This window comes from Lepisma saccharinum, chromosome 1 (assembly GCF_977018435.1).
Source record: "Lepisma saccharinum chromosome 1, izLepSacc3.1, whole genome shotgun sequence".
Lineage (NCBI taxonomy): Eukaryota > Metazoa > Arthropoda > Insecta > Zygentoma > Lepismatidae > Lepisma > Lepisma saccharinum.
This window is the reverse complement of record NC_139229.1, coordinates 30631884-30647089: the sequence shown is the minus strand read 5'-3', so window position 1 is coordinate 30647089 and position 15206 is coordinate 30631884. Positions and strand designations below refer to the sequence as shown.

General features: G+C 35.8%; 2 protein-coding genes across 2 annotated transcripts in view; one reads left to right on the top strand and one right to left on the bottom strand.

Annotated features, from left to right (window-relative positions):
- LOC145994277 (uncharacterized) overlaps positions 1-11039 on the top strand; it is a 57370-nt gene extending 46331 nt beyond the window's left edge. The window contains exon 3 of the mRNA XM_083130384.1: positions 5846-11039. Within this exon, the coding sequence (XP_082986510.1) occupies positions 5846-6099 (254 nt within the window). The 3' untranslated portion in view covers positions 6100-11039. The remainder of the gene's footprint in view (positions 1-5845) is intronic.
- A 304-nt stretch (positions 11040-11343) lies between these two features.
- Positions 11344-15206, bottom strand: part of ERp44 (Endoplasmic reticulum protein 44) — a 65303-nt gene continuing 61440 nt past the window's right edge. Inside the window, exon 7 of the mRNA XM_083130373.1 lies at positions 11344-14287. Coding sequence (XP_082986499.1) covers positions 13908-14287 — 380 coding nt within the window. The 3' untranslated portion in view covers positions 11344-13907. The remainder of the gene's footprint in view (positions 14288-15206) is intronic.

Below are 15206 nucleotides of genomic sequence, written 5' to 3'. Positions count from 1 at the left end.
TTGATTGATTGATTGATTTGGTATAATTTGCTTCGCTGCCACTTTAAACTAATCGCGAAGATGGGGATGAGTGATCATATGATGAAACTGATGAAGGAAAAATCACAAAGAACGCCCATGCCCTAGCCAGGATTCGAACCCGGGATCCCTGAGATCTATGATTTAACATGGCGATAGACAGCTAGGGCAATATATTCCTGCATTCCCTGTCGCTTCGAGCACTGATGTAGATGACACAAATGTTTTATCCCCATCCCCCGCTCCTTAAGAGCCTACCTACACCTTTAATTCGCCAGTGGGACCTCACGGTGACACGCAAAATGAGGGTTTTGTCTGCCGTTGTCACCGTAAGGTGACAAGAAGAATTAGGTAAAATTCTAATGCTATTTGCACCTTGATACTTTTATATTGTGGTGGAAACACTAAAAGGCTTTCTGGGAAAAGCCTTCGTCAAGGTTGGAGCACTTTTCCCTGCATCGTGCGTTGAACTTGCTTTTCACCCCCCCGCCATCTTTCCTCCCTTCATTTGTTTTAGCGCGGGGACAAGTCGCAGAGACGGTCACTTCAGAAACGAACTCAGTAGTGAGCAGTTCAGTTTTCTCTGGGCAGTTTCAGTTTCGTGTCAGTGGAAGATATATTTTATTAGAATTTTATCTCCGGGCAGTTTCATTTTCGTGTAAGAGGAAGTCCAGATTTTTATTATTTTTTCATGGATTTTTTTTGGGGGTACGGTCTACCCCACCCCGTCTTTTTCACTTTAGCGTTCTGAATTGTACACAGTTGCATGCCCTGGTGTCTTAGCTTCAAAGCAAAACTTACTCGAAGCAGATTGGTCCAATAGTCTACGAGTTATAATAATTTCTTTACCACTATGCACATTAGCATTTTTTTTTTGTAAAAATGCAGACTTCAACATATTGGCTCATATTGCACTTTGTGTGCCAGCTAGGAACACGAAACAACTTTCATTTCATTACGAAAGGTCCATACTATGAAAAGAAGGCTAAAGTTTGCGTCCTTTATCCATAGGAGTGGGGAAAGATGGGGCGAAGTCCAGATTTTTATTCTTTTTTCATGGAAATTTGGGGGCACGGCTCACCCCACGCCGTCTTTTTCACTTTGGCGTTTTGAATTGTACACAGTTGCATGCCCTGGTGTATTAGCTTCAAAACAAAACTTACCCGAAGCAGATTGGTCCAATAGTCTACGAGTTATAACGTTTTTCCGAAATAAGTATAAAAATTTAATAATCGCGCGGAAAAGCCTCGGCAAATCAGGGGTTACATTCGGCAAACCCGCCCGGCGGTGTAAAGGGCCTACTTTATTGAAAAAAATATTGAGCATTGGAAAAGTGAAAAGATATTAAAAAAAGACGTATCGTTTTATCGTTTATCTCAACATACCCCTTAAAGAGAGTGGTATTTCAAAATTTCCCAATCGGTGGGCGGAGGATCCCAGTATCTACTCTTGAAACATCTGGATATTATATAAGTATATTTATCCCACCCCCACCCCCAGAGTCAAATATTAGCAACCAGGGAGGAGATGCAGAAACTAGAAGAGGTTATCCCTCACCCTGCCATCACGATTTGGCATTGTCACCGTTTTTGTGTCAACTAATACGCTACTCTTTATTAAGTGTAGCATATTGTGGAAAAAATGTTTATTTCAGTTCACTTCATACTCAGACAGGTTAATCGGGACCAGCTTTACGATTTACGGTACAATCCATACAATATACATGTGGGTCGATGAGGGATCGAACCCTGATCCTTTGATTACAAGGCTACAGCGTAAACGCTAAGCCATGAGCATGTTCTGGAGCAAACGAAAGACATCTAATACTGCACGCTACATACGTAGAATCTTCTTAAATAGGTTAACATATGATAGTCATTTGTAGTGTTGGGACCAAAAGAACCTGTAAAATATAGACTCTCGAATCATTTTATAATAGGAATGAATATTGCTTTTACGATTAATTTGAAATTAAACTTCAAACAAGCTGCTACTCCAGCATGTATAAAAATCATGAATTGAATTGATTAATTGATTGTTGTTTGAAGTCCACTTTATGCACAGAAAGGCTAATTGGAACTGGACCTAAAGTTTAAAGTGGGATCTGAGCCACTGTGCCTCCACCGGGTATCGAACCCGGAACCCCTTATATATAAAAATATATTCCTTAAAAACGTGTGGGGGTTCAAGGTAACAATAAATGAACATAGCCATGAACAAATTGCAAAGCAATATTTGTGCATCAAAATGTACAGTCACCAGCAATTAAAATGAGACATAGATCCTGAAATACCAGCTTCCTGCAATGCGTTGTGTGTGTGTTGCCAAATATCCAACGGCGATAAGCCAACTTTAATGGCAAATTTTTAATTGGAAGTTCGGCTATCGCCGCCGAGTTAGGCAACACACACAACTCCATGTAGGGAAGCAGGTATTTCAGGATCTAGGTGTCCCATTTTTATTCCCAGTGACTGTACATTTCTCCTACTTACAATATCTAGAGGTAGTTAGCATCGTCATACCATATAAAAGTCTATTAATGCTTTCCTGCTGTTCTCCAATGTAATAGTGGTATTTGCTTTTACTAATCTTAATAATAATTCTCACACAAAAATTTTGCAACACACCATGCTGCTGAAATCTCTCCCGACATGTCTGAACTTGGAAAATTTTTATAATAGGCTACAGATTGTTACCCATAATTCCTGCTGAACAAGGCGGATACATACAGGTTTGTCGGTTACTGGTAGGATACTATTATTGGCTGCCCAAATATGACATCACATAGAGTTGTTGTAAATTGTTAAACCAACCACAGTCGATTTTATTGAAAGGGGAAGGTTTAATGTACATAATTTAATTTGTCCTTGTGGGAAAACTCAAGGACTACTCTCTTTGAGAGAGAAATGAGAACAATGAAATGGACACAGCAGTTTCTCATTCATATGGTATTATTGTTTTCAAGATACCTTAAGTGGTAGCAACAAAAACTTTCTACAGTTTGCACCTTTCATGGGAGTTTAGTCTGCACCACATAACATTGTTTAACCACCTTCCCAATAATACCTGTAAGAATGTGCTTGTTCTGCTACAGCTAAACAAACAAACAATCAGCAATTCCCAACACATCTTTCATCCATGGTGGCTGACAAAGGTCTGGTGGGTGACTGCAAGTTAAGAATAGCTTCCGTTTTCATTTTAAAAAATATTATATTTCCAGTATGTGCTGTGACTGAAATATTAAAAAAGTAACACTGTTACATGTCACTTATTTTACACTCTAGAATTTACAGCAAACTTTTGACAGTTGTCTTAACACAAGAAAGTAGTTTTTAAAAACTGATTTTGACTCACTTTTCCATGGTTGGGCAAACGTTGGCAACAACCATTGGCCCAACGTAAGACTAACTTCAATTTTCCAACCAACGTAAACCCAACCTTTCCCATGTATAAACTGCAGTTGGACCAATGGTTGTGGTTACATGGGATAACTTTAAAATGGTCACACTGACACTTATAAATCAAATAACATGGAGAAGCATTAATTCCTAAAATTAAGACCTTAAGGGACCTCAAGTCTAAACATAATTCTCGATGCACTCTGGGAGGAACTTCTACCATCCTGAAATTTACGGGAATTAACCACCGTACTGATGGACTTCCAGTAAGAACTAGGTGACTGGGCATCAGCGGTGAGCAAAATTCTAATATACTTTCAGTACCATCTCGTAACAATCACATAAGACTTTGTTACAGTTCTTGTATATAAGTATGTGTGTCTATGTAGATCCTATTAATATACATTTAAAATTTTAATTTTAATTCACTTCTCTATTTAATATGAATTAACTAGCAGTAAATACAATTAAGAGATTAAATATTTTTCTTCCTTTTCATTATTATAAAATAATTTATAATACATGCCTAAACTGTAAGATATACAGCGTGTCCACAAAAACACTCCTCGATTTTATTTGGTTATAAAATGAAAACTTTGAGGAATATTGTGTTCATTTTTTGGGTAAACGTGTAAAAACTCATAAAGTTTCATGTGATTGAATTTCATTACAGACACTCAATGTGTGCCCCACCTGTCACACGGCAAACATCTAGGCGATAATCGAGCTCATTCCAGACTCTGGAAAGCATATCGGGCGTGATTGTGTTTACAGCTTCTGTGATTCTGTCCTGCAGAATTTCAATGGATGCAGGTAGGGGAGGTACGAACACTATGTCTTTGATATACCCCCACAAGAAAAAATTGCAAACACTAAGGTCCGGTGACCTAGGAGGCCAGGGAAGAAACACCTGATCATGGCGTCCAGCACGACCTATCCATCTGTTTGGCAGGACCTCATTGAGAAAGTTACGGACGTTACGATGCCAGTGCGGTGGTGCCCCATCTTGTTGGAAAAGGTAGTCACCTACCTCAGTAAGTTGAGGCATCAACCAGTTTTGTAACACATCCAAGTAACTGTCGCCGGACATAGTTTCGCCTTCAAAGAAAAAAGGACCATAAACTCTCTGTTCAGATATGGCACAAAACACATTACACTTAGGAGAATCACGTTGTATCTCCAGTGTGGTGTGGGGATTCTCCAATCCCCATATCCGCACATTGTGTTTGTTTACCTTACCATGCAGGTGGAAGGTTGCTTCATCACTGAAAATGATCTTCGACAGAAGATTGTCATCATTTTCCATTAACTGCTGGAGATCCGAACAGAACTGCTGTCGCTTTGGATGGTCTTCAGGTTTTAACTTCTGCACCAGTTGCAGTTTATATGGCTGAAAGTGCAAGCGTTTTCGTAACTTTTTAGGATTTGTAATTCAATACTCGCTCTGCGCACTGACTTTTTGGGGGTCCGAACAAAGGTTTCCCTCACACTCTCAACAACTTGCTGTGGAACTGTCGGTCGGCCAGAGTGCCCTTTCCGCTTGTCACAGATGCACCCTTCTTCGACAAAATCCTTGTACCACTTCAAAATGGACTTGTTCGAAGGTGGTTCCACACCAAATTTACGCCTGAATGAACGTTGAACAGACACGACACTCTTTGTTGTGTGTAATTCTAACACACACCAACTTCGTTGCTGTTTTGAAAGCGCCATCTTGAATTTACTGCCCTCTAGCGGAAAAATGGGTCAATTTCACCACCTGTAGGGAATAAACAAAAATATTTTGAGTTACTACACCTTCTGACACCATACTTACAAACATATTGCAAAAAGTTTTCATTTTATAACCAAATAAAATCGAGGAGTGTTTTTGTGGACACGCTGTATAATTGAAACCAAACCATGAGATTTACCTGTAAATATATAACAATCATATGGTAAAATATTAACATAGATACACTACTCGGAAAAATCCCAACATGCCAACCTAAGAAACTCCAAATATGTAATAGATAGGTTTTGTAAACAAGATCTATTCTGGCTACCAGGATAAGTCTTGGTACTCACATATATTAACCTATTTATGTTTATACTTTATACTCATTGTAACAAACGTAATAACATAAACAAAGTGAAACATAAAATAAACGGGGGAACCAGTAAATTTTGAGCAAACTGAAATTTATATATAAAGGCACCAGGGCATAAAGTGCATACCCCCAAAAGTATGCGAGTGGAAGCGTGCATTTTCAGGGGGTTCCCCCCTTTATTATATATACTTGGGATAACTATCCAGGCCCTAGTTATGATCCTGTCAAAACTCTTCCCAAATATTTTTTCTTTCCTCTGAGCACTCCCATGAAACTGAGTCACTAATATATCTTGTATTATCCAATTCTCATTCTGGAACACCATTCATATTCTTCCAGACCAAGATGGATTCAGGATCAAGAGGGAGTGCGGACTGAGGCCTTGCAGCTTCAATGACGATATGGCAAACAAAGGACTTGGAATGGATAATTGCGATATGGACAAGAAGGAATTTTCTTGCGTTTCATGTTGCCAAGAATATGGCTGTAACAAAAATGCAGCAACTACCATCGTAACATCATCGCTCTCAATGTTTTTACCTTTCTACATACTCTGTTGGAGATTGTTCTACTCGCCGAGAACCTTGGAGTAAAAGAAAAAAAAATCAACTTAAATTGGTCCTTGGTTTCCTTTAGCCAGGTGAACTTTTAAGATTCAGTGTGCATTTCAAATAAAGTACACTTTTTATTATGTATACTATGGACGTTACAAGAAACGAGTATATAGTATAATACTGCATCAAGGGACACTTTATGATCATGTAATTAGTTTCATAATTACGCCATGTTCAATTAGTTCCTGCGTGTATGTTGATCCAATCATATAGTGATTTCTAGTTGTCTTTGATGAACATCTTTACTTTAATAATCGTGGTCCATAAATATGCATACTTTTGCATTGAATCCAGTTTTAATGTTGGTAGATTTTTGTTTGTGAAAAAAATTAACTGTTGTGGTGTTGAAGAAGACAAAATGTCTTGATTTCAGGTTCTGAATTTTTTTTAAAAATAAATTAGTATGTTAACATACCTGCACATTTACACTGTGTAAGTTGTTGTCACAGTAGAACACCACACACTGTTCTAAGCCAACAAAATATAAGAGCTCTTTTTCTAGCAAACATCAATTCTGTGGTGGATTTACTATTGTGCACACATCACTATGTGCAAGTTGCCTTGCAAATATTAAATGAATAATTTAGTTACGAGAGATATGATATGGTATTCATTCATGTAAATGCATACTCGGTTATCCCAGTTCTTGCTGTCCACATATATTGCCATATTATTACAATGTTGTGAAAATAACCCGAAATTTGCCTAAAATTGCAGAAACAGTGATATTGACAAGAAGTATATACAGGGTTAGTAAAAAAGAAGGAGCAAATTTCAAAATGTTATTTCCAACAAACCACACAGGACAGGATATCTGCACATCATTGGATAGAGGAAGGTTCCAAGTATAATGAAATTTGCTTATAACGAGGTGGCTGTTTGTTGAATCTATGGCGGAATTCATGTACTTGCACAATGGATTCACACCGCAAATTTTAGCACACAAAACGTTGTCTCCTGTGGCATCGTCATTTACCCACGAGAAAATAAAAAAGTCTTCGTTAGTGCATGAACGAAACCAATTGTTGTACAACAAAACATTAAACCTTGATCTATCCAATGATGTGCGGATTATGTTTCTGTTGTGTATTGTTTGTTGAAAAGACCATTTTGAAATCTGCTCCTTCTTTTTGAATAACCCTGTATAAAAAATGTTTTACTGTGTATACCTTATAATTAAACTTTATTAAATTTACGTAAAAAAATGAAAAATGATTGATATATGCTGTTTGCTATTATATGCAGATAATATTCAATATATGGGGGCTGCTGTAAATCTTTTTATATTAAAATTTTTACAGATGTAGTTTAATTAACTGGACAGTTGACATCTCTCTCATTGGGTTGAGCTTCTACTTGTCTGGCTCATGCTGTAGGATAATCTACATAAACTCTACTGCTGTGAAGAAATAGGTTTATTTTTATGTTGGAACTGAATCATACTTGCATATCTACACACCACATATATGGTCAAGTAACATATAAATGAAACATAAATCTGGCTTAACAGATATTGTGTGCATGTTATTTTCTAGATGTTCCTCCAATACAAGGTGAAATTATGTTGACAATGCTAGACAATGTATCCCTCCATGCTTTATGTTACATGCAACATGGCAAGAAAAACTTAAACCTTTGCCATTTCCTGTCTCTGGCTGGGTCGGCATAGAAGTCAAGACTCTAGATGTTTTCCTGGTCTTCCACCACTCCTTTCTTTTCATGGTATTCCAATCTCGTTATCTTCTCCTAACACTCTCCGCTCATTCCACTGACAACTTGGTCTCATCCTTGGTCTTATTCCCACTCCTTGTGCATTGTAAGCTCTTCATGTGTCCAAACCATCTCATCTGTGCCTGATCTATCCTGTCCTGAAGTTTCACCACATCCACTGTCTGTCGGATCTCCTCATTCCTTCTATCCCTTCTAGTCTTCCTCAATATACTCCTTAAAAATTTCATCTCCACTGCCTGCATCTTCCTTTTGTCTCTCTCTGTCATTGTCCAAGTCTCTGCTCCATATGTAATTATTGGCACATAGTATGAGTTATATATTACCTTCTTGCATTTCATAGGTAAGTCCCGGTTTCATATTAATCTTCGAACGCTTTGATATAGTCCACCACCTATTTGTCCTCTTCTGTTCACCTCCTCATCTATTCTTCCACTTCTCTCAATTATGCTTCCTAGATATTTGAAGCTCCCCACTATCCTCAACTCTTCTGTATCCATCTTTATTCTTGGTTCATTTCTGGCTCTGTTTCTTGTTGTTATTAACACCTTGCTTTTTTCTGCACTGAATTTCATTCATTCAAACCTATTCAAACTTTAAAATTCTGCACAATGGTAAAATATCTAATTTCTAAACATTTTACTCTGCACCCGCTCTAGTGCCAAATGTCAGTAGAAAAAAAAGTTTACATACATAAGGTAGTGATATTTTTCGCCGATAACTATTAAATCTACCACTGAAGATGTGTATGTACAAATCAAACTATTTCCTGAAAAAGTACCAAATCTTTAAATCATTGACAATCTATACCCCTGTCTCCACAGAAGTTAATTGTTTACTATTAAAATAAAAACATTACTACATATCGATATGTGTTTCCAATCACATCACTTTTATTTCTAATTTGTATGTTGTAAAAGTGCAGTAATCAATGCACAAAAGCACTTGATGAACTGTGTTAAAACACCATGCTTACCTACAATGTGCATTATTACTATGTAGATTTTATTTACATGTCTAGAAAATCTATTCCTAGATATCTTGTTGTTAAGATTTTATCAATAGTGCTTTACTATCATAGGAAAAACATATTTCCAAAACGTTAAAGTAGATTTCATATTAGTATCTAAGTTATTGTGTACAAATATATGTGTATACATGGAGAAGAAATCAGTTATGAACGGCATAGGCTATGTTATTTACTAGTTTTATCTATGATCTAAGTTGAAAGTTCAAAAATGAGGCTAGAGCAAAATTGTCTAAGACTGTGTTAGAACATTTTCATGTTGGTATTGTGTTGAATTATTTTTAAAATATATTTAGAATTGATGTTTTTCCAGTAATTATAGACGTCTGTTGAGAATTTCTATTCAATTGTGTCGTACAATGAAACAGAAATAAATGAAAGTAGACTCTACAAAATAGGATAAATTACTTGTTACAGGAACAAAAATCATTAACAAGCATAATTCTCACATCCAGAATTAAAATATGTTCACATCAAAGTATTGACAAATTCAAGAAGGTTGTAATATTACTGTCAAATTATGTTACATTCAATTCATTTGTAATAATACTTAATAAAACCTTTATAACAAATAGTAATGGCTAAACCAAATATTAAACATATTTTGCAATACAATTGGTTTAAAACTTACTTCCTTTGAAATATGTTTTGAACATTTTTATGAGATTCAAAGTTCAAACAATTTTCAAAAATATATACCGTATTTACCGGTGTAAAAGAAACACCTCCTTTTTTGTACAAATTTTTTGGGGAAAAAGCTTTATCACTGATTATTATAATTAATTTACAGTATTTCAAATTTAAAGTAATATGTAGGTCTACTTTCAACAAATAACTTACCTAATCTAACTGGAAAGAAAACATTTTAATCGTCTTCGTCAAAACCGAGACATTCATCCAACATTCTGGAGACATTCATCTCCAGAGCTAAATGAAGAGTCACTTGACATCGCTTCTAAATCAGAATCTGAGTACTCATACAACAAATTGTCCTCTGTACCATCCAGTGCATTACTAATGCCACACTTCTTAAATGCATTAACCACAGTCTTAGTTTTCACAGCATCCCATAAAGCTTTGACCCATTCACAAACTTATGAAATGCTAGGACTCTTCTTTTCTTGCTGATGGTGTAACCTGAGTATCGACATATAAGATGCACTCCGTTTTCCAGGCCTATTTTAAAAGGAAAAAAATTGAGTCTTCTACGCCGGCAAATACGGTATATCTCTCAAATTTTTTGTGAAAGCTATCTTTCATACGTGGGCTGTAAATAAAGTAGTGGCAACAACTGTCAGGAATAGGTGATGAACACCGTATATGTGCTATCAGGCAGTGAGCAATGTGAGCTTGGGTTCATGTTGATGTGTGGAGTGCCAAAAGTGGTCGGTGCAGCGAGTGGTGTTGTACATATACGAGGTTGAAATAACACCATTTTGTTTACTGCCATAAAACATATTTACAGTGGTAGAACACATTCTGATTGTTGCATAATGGGTAAGTGCATTTCTTCAGGAGGTTGCGATGTAGCAGTGAGAAGAACCTCAACATGAGGAAAATTGCATCTTGCTGGGTTCCCGATAGTCACCAGTGTGTAACCATTAGATACGGCTAGGCATTGTTGCTACAGGCCTTCATGCAAGTCTTGGTCACATTCTCGTGCATTTTTGCTATGGGCAAACTGCATTTTGATCCCCAATCACTGTTCTACCTTTCTAAACATGTTTTAGGGCAGTAAACAAAATGGTGTTAATTTCAACCTCGTACATGTACAAAAGCACTCGCTGCATCGACCAGTTTTGGCACTTCACACATCAACATGAGCCCAAGCTCACATTGCTCACTGCCTGATAGCACATATATGGTGTTATCACCTTTTCCTGACAGTGTTGCCACTACTTTATTTACAACTCTCTTATCTTATAGTTACAGAGGCATTTGACCAGATTTTTATTTGAATATTGTCAACTAGAGATTTTAGTGCCAAAGGCAATTTTACATACTGGTATGTGAAGCAGACACAATTGTCTTTCTTATAGTATTGTGTTAAAATATCACATCATCATATTTTGTAACAATGAGCTATTGCTGTAATGTTGTATAGTTACTTGAGTGATCTTTTATTGAAGATATACTTAATGTGTTGTACTATAGCAATGTAATTAATTACAAATAAAGTTTTAATAATTATAATTATATGTGAACTTTTTTTTTGAAAGTTAAATTTTGTGGTTCTTATGATTTTTTTTATTTTCTAGCTCTCTAGGTTAATTGTGTTGAGATGATTAGATGCAGAGAGACTGCAAGGAATATGCATCAATAGGTCAGGACTTGAACTCAGAGCCTTTGTATATTTTGGGATGTACACTGGTTATCTGCCACATTCAGCACAAGGAAATGTCACTGAATATTTGACAGCAACAATGCATGAATACCAATCAGGTTTAACAATGAAAATAAAAACAATATTTAACATAAATAATTTATTCATATCAGGATCACATTTTGTTTCCCTTATTTTACAAATTGTATCATCATTGCAAAGAAATTCTATCATATCAATATAACTTATGCGAAAGGACTCAAATCACGAAAATTTGCTAAGAAGATAAAACTTTCCAAACAATCAAATCAACAATGGGAAAAAATTTAAATTCCAATTAGTAGCTTAAATCATCGCTTATCTAAATTCAGACAACTGATTGTGGAGGAAAAAATCACATGGTAAAATTACCAAACCATTTCCACACAACAACATTGTTATATCATTCACAAACACTCATTTATATCACAAAATTCTGGCAGTTTCTCCAAAGAAAGTGTACTTGCAAGATTAGACAAACTGCCACCGCTTTAACCGGCAAGTGTCAAATTCACAACAGAGTGCAAATGATTTTCAATCTTCATTCCCCAAGAAAGCACAATGTCCATATTTCATAAAGTTATCCAGCGAATATTACCACACGGAGTGCATGTTGTAAGTGGAATTTCTAAATTTAAAATTTCTACAACCAACAAAATCAATTTGTCGAATATCAAACTTTTGGATTTGTGCATATCGCGTACATATTAAGTGTAGCTTAACCATTCAACAAAAATTGCTGTACATAGGAGGGGAAATTTTCCACAAAATTGCACAATAAATTTTTGCTATTCTGTACACAGTAAAATGGTAACAACTGTATCTTGTGAAACAGTTCCAAGCACAGTCTGATATTGCTTATTAGTCTTCGTAGAGACTACTTAGACATACAAAATGTGTACATCACAATATAACCATAATGTAGGACTAATATTCAATTATAATAATTGCTGAATTGACAAGAAGTGACAGAAAATGTCTTCTATCTTTCACAATAGATGATTGGTGTGCATGTTAATAATAATAGTGTAAATTAATACTTTCTTTAGGATGCTCATGATTTTTACAGTGTATATTATATATATTTAACACAACCTTTCGTTTTTTTTACAACTTAGTGTGCAACTGTAAAATATAAACACAATTTCAGTTAGAGGTTTATCATGCACAACAAAAGACAAGATTCTCAGTGCAAGCATGCAGTTAAGCAATGAAACTCGTTGCACAATATTTTTCATTGGAATGTTATGGAAACTGAAGCTTAGTGACATTCATAACAAAAGAGCACAACTAACGTAATAACCACATGACGCAAAAAAGAAAAATCTATACAGGAAAACATGCATTACTCTCTTCATCATATTAATGGTAAAATATTCACTTCAAAAACTGAAGATTGGAAATTATGCATGGTTCATTCTCAAGAAACCAAAGCATAAACAGTTGTAAGGCAAACATGTAAGTGATTAAGTGGAAATGCAAATCTGTAAGTATGGACAAGGTGCATGGTGAAACATGGTTTTTGGAGCAATGTTATTCGATATCTACAAACTCAAATATTACATACAAAAGAAAAAAAGGGGAGATTACTTAAATTACCGAAACAACTTCACGACACATTAAATAATACATTTCTCTTACATATGTACTGAGGAGAAATCAAGCATGTTCCAATGTAGCTTGTTAAAAAAATATATGCTAATAAGCAAATGGAGTCTTTCCCTGTACCTTATGACGGACCTTTTATTTAATTTCTTTCATAAAAGGTTCTCGTACATAATATTTTAAGTTCCTACAATGAATCAGCACTGTTCTGCAATAAGCTCAAGTTAGTGCACAATAAGCACATTCGTCATACATTATGTTGAATGGTATAATCCAAATAACATGCTTCTATACTGTTAGGATTAGAAAGAATTCGTTCCAAATGTTGTTAAGGTATTTATAGCTTTTGCACAGAAAGACAAATAAAGAAAAAGAAATACCACCTTGTCACCTGTAGGCATGCAGAAACTGTTTCCACCATCAGAAAAAAAAAAGCAACTATACCTGCAAATGCGTAGACAACTCGTGTTATCCTTAAAATTTAACCTACCTCATGGAAATATACTAGTTTTTACGCATGTGACAAAAGAATGTCTTGCAACTTGACTACAGTAATATCTGCCAAACAGTGAATATGTATGAACTGTATTTTCTGGACAATACAAAATTACTCAAAGCAGATACAGAAATAGCATCTGATGACAGAGATAGTGATCGCTCTGACCATGCACTCCAATATGAAAATTGCATTACCAAAGTACCATTCCATGGTCTACTTATACATTTGCCCATCTCTTCCAGTACGCGATACAAGCACAAACGATAATTATGCTCGATGCAAATATGTCTCCCATTTTGAAATCAGAGGTACCCTACCCACCACCACAAAAAAATTATGTCCATCCTGCGACTTGTCTGTAAAATTTCACATTTACAGCTAGAAAATGTCTGCTGCAAATGTAAGCAGATCAGTCAATTATGTAAAATGCACACGCTGTATATCTGCACCCAACACTGACATCTACACCATTCTCTTGTTTGTACAAATGATTCATCCATCAAACAAATCCTAGTTAAAGCTTTACAAAGTTTTCCAATTCAACTAAACAATTTGCTCAATTGTCATTATAGTTCATCTTTCAGTAATGTATATCTGTTTTTCGATGGCGCAAGTTTTTTAAATGTTGATTCGGGTGGTGTCGTCTGAACCTTTCTTGCCTCTTGCGTTGACCCAACTTGATCACCTGATTGGTGTTCGAGCTGTTTCGGTGGATCCGTAACGGGATCCGGACCGTAGTGGAACTCCCTGTGGAGCTTCCCAGAGTACAAATCCTGCAGGAACTGTTTGAGCTTTCCGGGAACCTCCATTTCTTTAATGTCTGGGTAGAGGTACATGTGCCTGAAGCTATCGATCGCAATCACGGGTAAATCTTTCTGAGTTTTCCCAAGATGATGTAAAGGATGAGCAAACTTCTCACCGTCTGCGGTGAGGAAATTTACATTCTCTGAAAAAGAAAAAAAAAATTAATTGAAAAGCAAATTAAAAGACTGACACAAAATCACAACATCTATCTTGCATTCTTGGAATTGGGATATTTCAGTTCAACCTTGATTCTTTTTCGGGGATGAAAAAAGGCATGGAAGAAAAGGTTAAAATGTATAAAAATTAATTGCATGAACATGTCAGAGGAATGGTCAGCCGTTTCCTGCAGCAATCATCAGATGGTCTTTATCAAAGATGTTATTTCGTAATCGTGGCCTACCACTGTCTAAAGCATCCTTAACTTTACTTCACTTGTAGTTTACAGTGCTCACAACCACAAAAAACACAATTTTTTATATGACGTTTCAGCAGAACACACACTCCCTTCATCAGACATTTATTCTTAGTTTCATTTCAAACTGAGAATGAAATTTGTGTTTTTGTGCTTGTGAGGAAAACGACAAGATAAATAATTCTAGAATGCAAGCAATACACCAGGGAGGGTACTCGAGGAGATGATAAAAGTCAAGTATAATTCCCAGTTTTCAAGGTGAACTTTCCAAAAATGCAAGGTTACAAGCAGATGTTTTCTCTATTTCAATCTTACGTATTACTGCCTCTCACCCCCACCCACACACAAATATATTAACAATATAAAAGGTCTGTGTGATTCCAATGTATCCAACAATTCTAATTCAGTTCAATTAACAGTATATATATTTAAAATATTTAAGGTGCAGAGTTTACATTTTTCATTTCACATACACAGACTCGAAATACATCTACAAGCACAAGTCACAAATGTTACGGAATATACTAATCTATGAAAAATTGTTAATTGTATAAGAATTTGAAACTCAAATTTACATAATCAACTTCAAGAGAACTAGAGACACATATTTTTGGTAAATAAAAAATAATTTTGCTGTTATAGTGGTGAA